The sequence below is a fragment of the Lactuca serriola genome, chromosome 6 (genome assembly GCF_051521515.1).
Source record: "Lactuca serriola cultivar US96UC23 chromosome 6, Lser_US96UC23_V15, whole genome shotgun sequence".
NCBI lineage: Eukaryota > Viridiplantae > Streptophyta > Magnoliopsida > Asterales > Asteraceae > Lactuca > Lactuca serriola.
Genome location: NC_136413.1, coordinates 185066065 through 185076196, shown reverse-complemented (window position 1 = coordinate 185076196; position 10132 = coordinate 185066065). Strand labels below are relative to the sequence as shown.

Below are 10132 nucleotides of genomic sequence, written 5' to 3'. Positions count from 1 at the left end.
ACTTCACACGTTATTTGGGCGGGACGTTTAACAAACCGGTCTTTGTCATTTTTATGACAGCTACACCATGTGTCAGGTTATGTCACGCATTAACACATGTCTTGACACGTTTTTTAGAACCGTGGACAAAATGACTCGCAATTAATCCAACAATTAAATAATCAATGTTTAATAATTTAATAAGAAGCAACTACAAGAAATGCAACTTTTAATCTAGAACTTCATTTTGTTAATCCATCGGCCCACAAAAGTTTTCACATTCTCACGTTCACATCATATTTATTTTTAATATAGACCTTCTCATTTTTAATATCTTTTTCAAAATAATTTTTAACGATTATACAAATTTTAAAATATCCATATTGGTATTTGATGATTTTAATTATCCTGATTTATCTTCTAAATTTAAAATATATTTCTATCCATTTCATAATTATCGTTAATGTTGATGTTTACGTATCTTTATTTAATATCTTTTTAATTAACCCATATAATTTATGAATATCCAACCTAATTTATTATATAACTAATACATTCTAGTTTAGATTTTTTTAATTTAAATATGTTTAGGGAATTCTCCTAACAAAAAATAACAATAAACAAATCAATATCTTTGGAAAGCCAAGGACCCCTTGTCCTAATATTTTAAATTAAGTTGTCTTGCTATTACATTCGTCGATCCCAATTCTCTTGAACCTTGAGTACCACATTCACGACCTTTTTTCATTGTCACTTCATTATCTGCCCCTGACAGTGTAAAAGTAGCCAAAGTTTCTAAACTAACAATTTTCATTCTTAAAATAAACATCTACTCGATGTAAATTTTGGTCACCGTTTAAGTGACATACCTTGTTTGTTTGATGCACATTTCTCACCAACCGACGGTGCTTTCTTCAACAATCCAGATTTATTCTGGAGAGAGAAAAAAAAAACAAGAATTAGATTTGTGTTAATGTAACAATGTTTCTCTTTACAATCTATGCAATAAAATTATTATTTTAAAAACATTTATACAAGGTATAATCATGCCATATTAGGACTAAGGGTTACCATAGTTTTGTACTCTCACGTCAATTTTTTTCTCATCTTATAAAATTGATGGGTGTCATATCATATCATATCTTATCATATTTTTATTTAATTTTAAATACATGCAAATAATATATCAATATTATACTCTATCTATAGATTATTAAAAAATAAAAAGAATGAATTTTGATATTATATATATATATATATATATATATATATATATATATATATATAGTGTTAGGATTAAATGTGAATCGGAATTATTGTGTGATTGTGTGACTTAATAAGAACCGTTGGATTAGAAAATCTTGATGGTCAAAATGGTTATTGACATTATTGTAATATTTAATAGAATCTTTAATTAGTTTACACGTAAAACCATTAATGATGCATTCTTAACATTTCCCTTATATTCAAATAAGGAAAAGGCTACTTATCATGGATACGTGATTATATTTTCCCTATTAATATTGTCAGAACTGAAATATCATAATCCAACATCATTCTACAACTATTTCTAAGATTCATCAAGAATTATAATTGAGGATTTGATTAGAAATTGCACACTCCAAAATTGATGCACGGTTCCGACGACTAAAATCAAGAAATCATTAGTGTATAATAAAAATGAAAATCCAGAGATCGAGTTCTATACGAGACAACTTTAAATCAAAGTTGAACAACATTGCAGATTCGCCGTAACACCGAATGATGATGATTTCTTGATTCTCCTAAAGGTTTATTTTTCTCTTATTCTTGAAGAATGCGATTATGACTCATATAATCGACTAGGTTTTCGTTATTTTCAATTGAATGTTAATTTTATAGAATAAACTTCAAGGAAAGGATCCCATTCTTTCATAATCATGATTTTTAAAACCTGAAATGTGAAGAATTTGAACGGCTTTATTCGTTAATAAAGCCATCAAAAGCAATTGAATTTGACATATTCTTTAAGAATGTTTTCTATTCTATAATAATTAGGTGGATTTATTATTTAAAACACATACTATGTAACATCTCATTCTTTAATACTATTGCTTAAATTTTTAGTAAGTTTGTATTGTATTGTAAAATAATCCAAGTTGTATGTTTGTTGGTGATGCATTGTTGTGGATTTTCTTTTCCTATGTGTTTGCTTAACACAACTAACAAATTAAAAAAAAATAGCCAATTAAGCCTAGCAAAATTCTTTAAGAATAAGGTTGTTGTGATTAATGTTTAAGATTAAAGTGTATATATTCTTTAAGAATTAGGCATCTAAATGCTTAATCACATACCATGTGAAAATCCCATTCTTTAACATTTATTTTTTAAATTTTGAATAATTTTGTATTGAGTTGTAAAACAAATGAAGCGGTATATTGGTTGTAGAAATTCCGTAAGAATAAAGTTTTTTTTTAATATTAACATGTAAGTAGTATTTGAAAATTATACAGATAGATTCTTTAAGGCGTATATCAAGTGAATTTTTTTTATATGTTAGTTATTATATTGAATAATTTGGATTTGAGATGGTATGTAGCCTATGTTTATAAAAACTGAACCATGTGAAAGCTCATTCTTTGTTTCTTTTTTGACATCACCATCTAATTTTGTATGGATTGTTAAATAGTTAAAGGATGGATACAGACTGGTAACAAAAATAAATTTTTATTCGTAGAATTATTATTTAGTTGCATTTGATAATGGGATTAATAATATAAAGTTGGGTTAGAGAATACGAATTTGAAAAATGTTGTACATGTTTATTGTTGTAGCTAGGTGCAACACAATACAAGCAGAATCTATAATTGTGGATGTAGAAGTTGTATAAGAATTACTAATGTTATAACAAGTTGAACAAGAAGAAAAATAAAGAATAATCAAATTCTTCCATTCTTTGATGGTTCTGTGATTTCTTGAGTCTCCACACAAATTGATAGCAAAATATAATTAGCTTAATTTGTAGGATCTCTTGACGCATTTGATACCCATATAAATTATAAATTTTTGAAGAGCAGATCTTAGTTAATTAATTCATTTCCATATATATAGGCTTTTAATTTAGCTAATATTCAACAATTAAAATTTGATTTTGATTACTTCTTTATATATCGATTTTTTAAATTTGGATAGTAAGTTATTTAATTGTAAACTTCCAAATTTGCTTTAATCAAATGATTGGTCCAAAATTAATCATACATTCACACAATATATGATGTATATATATGAACCGAACTCTCTCTCTCTCTCTCTCTCTCTCTCTCTATATATATATATATATATATATATATATATATATATATATATATATATATGATTTAATAATTATTATAAAAAGGTAAAATGTGCGGCAAAACCATGACTCACTTACCTCATGCCGCACTTTTTTAGGGGCTCAGTGTGGTGTTTACCGCATACCACACTATACCAAGGTACGCGGTATAGTACACAACGTATAGTCTAAAATATATAAGATTGTTAGAAGGGTTACGTCATGACATGACTCAAGTTAAATGTTCATTTATGTAACAATGTATTAATTTTTTTTTTTTTACCCATTTATATATCAATGTTCTGTTTGTTTGGGTCAATTTATGAATGATCTATCATATAATCAAACTTGTTATAGGTAAAATATCGAATTATTTGTTTCTAAAATGAAAATTCATGCCATATTTTGTATAAAAATCCATTATGTTATATAAATTTCAAAATAGGTTGAACATTGATACATATGCCAATAGCCCAATATTTTATTGTAAATCTAGTCACAAGAAAACTGTAGGGTTGGATGAAAAAACATAACAACATACGTTTATTTATTTATTTATTATTAGTGCATTATACTTTTGTTCTATGTATGCGATAAGATATTGTTTTCATTATATGTATATTACAACACCCTTTTTTATTTATTTGTTTATCATGGTGTTCTATATTTTTTTCTATTGCAACATTGTAATTTATAATTTTTACCTAGTTGTAACAATGTTGTTAAAATATAAATTACAACTTTTACATATTTTTTTAAAACATAATATCTTAATAAGACAAAATTAAAAGTACAATGTCATAGATTTTTTCAAATATAATACTTTAATAAAAAAAAATAAAAGTATCATATTTTAATAAAAAAAAAAGTAAAATATTAGTAAACTAAAACTCTATAGCTATTTTTCCTTTTAATCAGCCTAAAACTCTATAGCTTAGACACGCACGTATTTTCATTTCATTATAAATTTATTTGTTATAGCATTCTACTTTTATACTTTTTGACACAAAATTTACACTTAAAACAAAAATTACCTTGGAGGTGGAGGTGAAAACAGGAGAACTAACAGTATCATCAACATCATTAAACTTTTTCTCTTTCTTCGATCTTCCCTTCTTCCTCTCTCCATATACTTTCTCTTGATCATCTTCAGCAAACTTCTGTCTAGGTCCAGATGATGCATCAGAAACCATAGACAAGTCACCATCATCATCATCGTCTTCTTCTTCTCCATGCTGCTTCACACCCATATACGACCATGAATTCTGGGACTGATCAAAATACATGGTCCAGCCCGATTCACATTCAGAATTCGACATGTTTATCTTTCTTATGAACAAACTCTTCTTTCTGAAACTATAGTATTTTGAGTACTTTATATTTGTGGTTTGATTGCTTGGAGGAGACAGGGAGCTTGTTAAATGAACGTGGCTTCTATGGTGTGGCATATATGAGAAAGAAAAACCAAATGAATCAGAGTCAAATCCGAGACTTTTTTTTGTCTTTAGCTCTATCCTTTGGCGTTACTATTTTATAATGAACCAAAAGTGCCAGTTGGGTATTTCTCATCTTTTAGGAAGGAGGGGTATGAATTATTGGAGCGATGAGACAATATAGTGATGGTTGTATTACAAAAGACGCCCGTTAGAGTTTGATCCACGTTAGTGCAAGGGCCAGCTCAATGCCAACTTCTGGCTCTGGTGGTTGTCTATGGCTATCACCCTATAATCCTATATAATCCCATTGCTTATTATATAACCATTATTACTAATTCTGATATTTGAATAGTAGCTTGTCTCTTTCTTATTATATATAACATGCAACAAATAACCATATACTTTCCTATTTTTATCAAACTCACAAAATATAAGATGTAAAAATAAAGTAAAGAACACATGGGACCCATCGTTGGTCCAAACCCATCGTCGGTCCAGAAGCAACCAAAGTACACAACTTAACACACATTTGATTCTAAGATGATTAGAAATGGTTGTTGAGGGTTGGAGTCTTTTAACATCTACACTTGCAAAAGTTTTAGTTTTAATATATATTAGACAAGTAATAGGAAAATGTTCTTTTAACACCCACCTAGGTTGTTGTCAATGTACACTCGTGTGGCTAGTTTATGGATTACTGAAAGAATAAATTTTTACAGATAGTTTTACTTTATTTTTACTACGCACACTACACTTTTCATATCATTACTAAAACTATTTATTTCTCCAAAAACCGTTATATAAATCCTATGAATTCCAAAATCTATTAGAGAATTTACTAGCTTTTGATCAAAAGTTGTAACAAAACATTCGATTTTGAAGTATAATTTTAATAGCCATATATATCTTTAAAAGTCCATTTGTTAAATAAAAAGAAAAAAAAGTTATCATTATTACAATTCTCCCATTTCTAACAATATATAGGGTTGGCAGACCCAAAATTTGGAACACATAACCTGGTCCTCTCTTTGTTCACGTGCATAGCCTTTGAAGTTTAGGCGTTTGAGTTCTCAACATGGACAAGCACCATTCGTTGTTGTTTTGTTATATATACTAGCTAGCTGCTATAATAGTTACTTTGTGCTATTCCTTCTCCATGCACTGTCATATCGATTTGCCACATGGATTGAATTATGATCATACATACAAAGCTTTTAGATTAAGTTATGAACTCGATATATATATATATATATATATATATATAGGGCTTAGGGAATATATGGCTGTCATGTACCTAAGCTTATATATAGAACCCTCCAAATAATGTAGTTTTGATCCATTTATATCCAAACAAATTATGATATCTCTTTCACTATTCTTCATTAATCATGTGACTTACTAAATTGATAAAATTTATGTTTTTTTTCTTCATTGTGTCTAAGAACTTAAAGCACTAAAATTTGTGACCATTTAATCAACTCTACTAAATTCTAAATGAAAACTAATAGAATAAAAGATAAAAAAACATTTCATAATTCAATCAAACTTTTTACAAAATCATTGGATATAGTTTTTCAATTGAATGACAAAACGCTAGAGTTATATTTGTTAAAAAATATTGATTTTTTATTTTCTCTATAAACTTCAATAATTATTTGCAATAAAAATATATAATTGATCTTTTTCATTCCATAACTGAACTTAATTCAATGATATTCTATTAAAACAAAGCTAAGAGAAAATGAAATTGTATTTGTTTTGTTTAAAACTACATCGTTTAAAAGGTTTTATACCTAAGCTTAGGTACATAACAGCCACATATTCACTTTTCATATATATATATATATATATATATATATATATATATATATATATATATATATATATATATATATATATATATATATATATATATATATACACACGCATGCAATAAGTTGGACAATTGTTAACCATATTAATATATTATAACTAATTAAATCTACTAAGGCAAAAATACGTCATCAAGAACCATAAGACCCTTAACAATTATAAGTTGGGTACTTTTATGAAGCTAATGCATAGGTTTTATATAGCTACGAATGGGTCATATAATATGATGATAATAAATACTATATGGTTACAATAGTTAGGACTTGTCGTTTAATATAACATATGTTGAGAACAACGAGCAGGACAAATTCATATACTAATAAAATAGTAGTTTTTTTGTCATGTGTTTTTAATTAATGTGTTGTCACTTGTCAATTTATTAGTTTTCATTTTAAATTTATTAGACATCCTCATTAATGTGATTTTATTTTAAATTTTAAACTTTAAATTATTGTTTTCATTAATTCACAAATAAAAATATCTAATATATATTAAAAATTAATTTTATATATTTATTTGAATCAATGATTATAATTTCACATAACTAATAAAAATATCTCTTAAATTAATAATTTATTTAAAATAACTTATTAATAATTTTGAGTTTTTAATATAAAAATTTGATTAATTTTATAACCATGGTTCCCAAGGATTATAAACTAGTAAAGTGATATAAGTTTACGACTCAGCACATAATAATAATAATGGTAGTACCATTATGTAGTATAGATCATGACATCATATAAGGCAACTAGGTAAGGCCGTTATCACAACATGTTTTATAACAGCACTCAAATTCAATAAATATCAATTTCGCATAATTATTAATTAACAAAAAAACAGACTATCATAAAAAAAAATAGCGAGGAAGCTCTAAAAATCTAGAAAGTGACTCGTAGCTCTCTATGCGATACAAGTCACAAATCCCAAACCAGAATTTAATACAAAATAAATATCTAAATTAGAGGCATTAAAGGCAAGGTTGTTAAGATCGGGATCCTACCTAGGATCGTTTTTGGGTTTGCAAGATCGGGATCGAGATCTTAAGATCCCACAAAATAGAATATAATTTTAATTTATAATATTTAATCATGAAAAATATTTCAAACATTTATTTTTCGTTCAAAAGTTATAAAAACTTCAAAATATTAGTCATGAGTCACAATAAAAAATGATAAATGATAGATTGGTAATGGTAAAAGACATAAAATGGTAAAAAAAAATATTCATTTGTAAAAAAAAAAAATCAAAGGAAGGTAGGATCGGATCGGATCTCGATCCTACGATCTTACGATCCTACCTGCGATCCTACCCCAAATACGATCATTTTACGATCCGGATCGTTTTTCATACCTAGGATCGTATGATCCTACGATCAGGATCGCGTTTTGACAACCATGATTAAAGGGTATAAACATCAATATATTAGATACTAGTTGTGAGACTCGTGTATTACATGAGTGTATGTATAAAAAAAAATACGAAGATTTGAAGATTTGGAATTTTTGAATTTATATGAAAATTGAGAAAAACATTGAATTAATAAAATTGATTTGTTTTTTCTCTTTTAAATTTAAATAAATAATCAAAGTAAATTAAAGGAGCCTTAATTCAGAAATATTGGAATTAGAAGGTAAATCGATTAATGAAATTGATATTCACTTATTATCACATTTATTGTAATATTTATATTTATATACTAGTTTATAACCCGTGGAAACCACGGTTACAAAATTAATTAAACTTTAATAGTGAAAATTCAAAATTATTAATCAACTATTTTAAATAAATTATTAATTAACTGATATTTTTTTAGTTATATAAAATTTAATCGTTATTTTAAATAAATATATGAAATTCTATCACCTTATAATTTATATTAATTTTATTTTATGTAACACCCATAAAATTCAAGCCAATTTAAAACTTTTCAAACATCCAAAAACCATTAATTATTACAAAATGTTTTCAAAATAATTTAATATCAGAGTATCCCATAAACAAAGTTATAAAAAGTGAGGAGCTATACGATCACGCTTTTACCTTGCCACATTTCCCTGATGCACCTAAAACAATAAACTGAAACTGTAAGCCCGAAAACTTAGTGAGTTCCCCCAAAATACCCATACCCACAACAATACACATATAATCATAAACAACATACTATGGGTCCAATAAACTATCGGGTTGGAATACCCCAGGCCATCAACCAACAGGTGGTAATGTCAACACACTATGGGTACAATCAACCATCAGGTTGGGATACTCCAGGCCCTCAACCAACAGGTTGGAATGCCAACACACTATGGGTCCAATCAACCATTAGGATGGAATACCCCACGCCCACAACCAACAAGCTGGAATGCCCACATAATATGAGTCCAATCATCCTCGGGATGGAATACTCACGGCCCACAACAACATGTTGGAATGCTTAGGTCTATTGGCTTTCGCACAAAGCATATAAGCCTCAACCGCCAAACAAACATGTGCACGTATAACCGACAATCATATAACAGTCTATAGATAACAAACTGATCTACCGGATCATACCACATAACATATAATATTATCCTACCCTCTAGGATATCTAACAAACATGCCATACCACATATCATATATTATCATCCTACCCTCTAGGATACCGATCTAACAGATCATAGCATAACACAAACCATAACATTTCAAAGGGCCGGCCTTGGTGCCTTAGACCCTTGAGTATAGTGAGGATAACTCACTTGGCGCACTGCCAAAGTCCCACAGACAAAACTCTAGCTGCTGTTTGACAGATTCCCAAGCTGTCAACATCAAACAACACCCAATTAATAATTGGGTTCCAAGCCCAAGGTCCAACTCACACTCCAAAGGCCTAAAAGTCAACCAATGGGCTAAAGCCCAACATATGGCCCAATTTTCCAAATTGGGCCCAGACCTCTACATGGTCTTATCTTAAGGCCCATTTATTAATTCTAGTCCAAACTCTCTGCATTCCCATGGCCCAATATTACATAATCATAAGGCCCAGTTATGGCTCATCTATGGCCCAATTTGGAAAATTGGGCTCAAGACTCTCACATGGGCCTTGTCCTAAAACCCATATAATTATTTAGTCCATTTGTTTATTCTTGGAAAGCCCATTAATAGTCCAATTGCCAAAGCCCAATAAGATGGCCCAACTCAAGGCCCATGTGAAATTAGGGTATTCACATGAAATGACGATTAGGGTTAAGTGTTCCTACTTAACCCATTAAGGACTTAATCTACTAAGGACTTAATCCATTAAGTCCAATATTGCTTTAAGTTAACTTGAAATTGATCATCAATTAATATTTTAAGTTTATTAAATAATTCCCATGTGTGTCCCAATAAATTCCCAAAATTAGGGTTTTATGTCATTAGGGTTTTCCAAACCCTAATTGGGGTTTCCAACCCAATACTAGCCCATTAGTCCAATGGTTGGGATTATAGGTCACTTTGGGCCTCATTGGGCCCATTAGGGTTTTATTAGGTTAATTAAGTTGACTTTGACCCGGAT

General features: G+C 28.7%; 1 protein-coding gene across 2 annotated transcripts; it reads right to left on the bottom strand.

Moving 5' to 3' along the window:
• Positions 1-514: 514 nt before the first annotated feature.
• Positions 515-4809, bottom strand: LOC145059225 (uncharacterized). 2 transcript variants are annotated; one of them, XM_079007074.1, is made up of 3 exons: positions 4324-4809; positions 849-912; positions 515-741 (listed from the first exon to the last, which is right to left on the bottom strand). In XM_079007074.1, the coding sequence occupies exons 1-3, from the start codon at positions 4735-4737 to the stop codon at positions 638-640; spliced, it is 582 nt and encodes a 193-aa protein (XP_078863200.1). In that variant the 5' UTR covers positions 4738-4809; the 3' UTR covers positions 515-637. The 2 variants fall into 2 exon arrangements, with proteins under 2 accessions (XP_078863200.1, XP_078863199.1); XM_079007073.1 differs by having other exon boundaries at positions 515-747; positions 4324-4805.
• Positions 4810-10132: the final 5323 nt, after the last annotated feature.

What these genes read in the sequence shown, in the direction of transcription:
- LOC145059225 (XM_079007073.1), bottom strand. Translation starts at nt 4,737, where the DNA reads ATGCCACACCATAGAAGCCACGTTCATTTAACAAGCTCCCTGTCTCCT. An exon ending in TTTTCACCTCCACCTCCAAG is followed by an intron (nt 913 to 4,323) that starts GTAATTTTTGTT and finishes TTCTCTCTCCAG; the next exon opens with AATAAATCTGGATTGTTGAA. An exon ending in ATGTGCATCAAACAAACAAG is followed by an intron (nt 748 to 848) that starts GTATGTCACTTA and finishes TTACACTGTCAG; the next exon opens with GGGCAGATAATGAAGTGACA.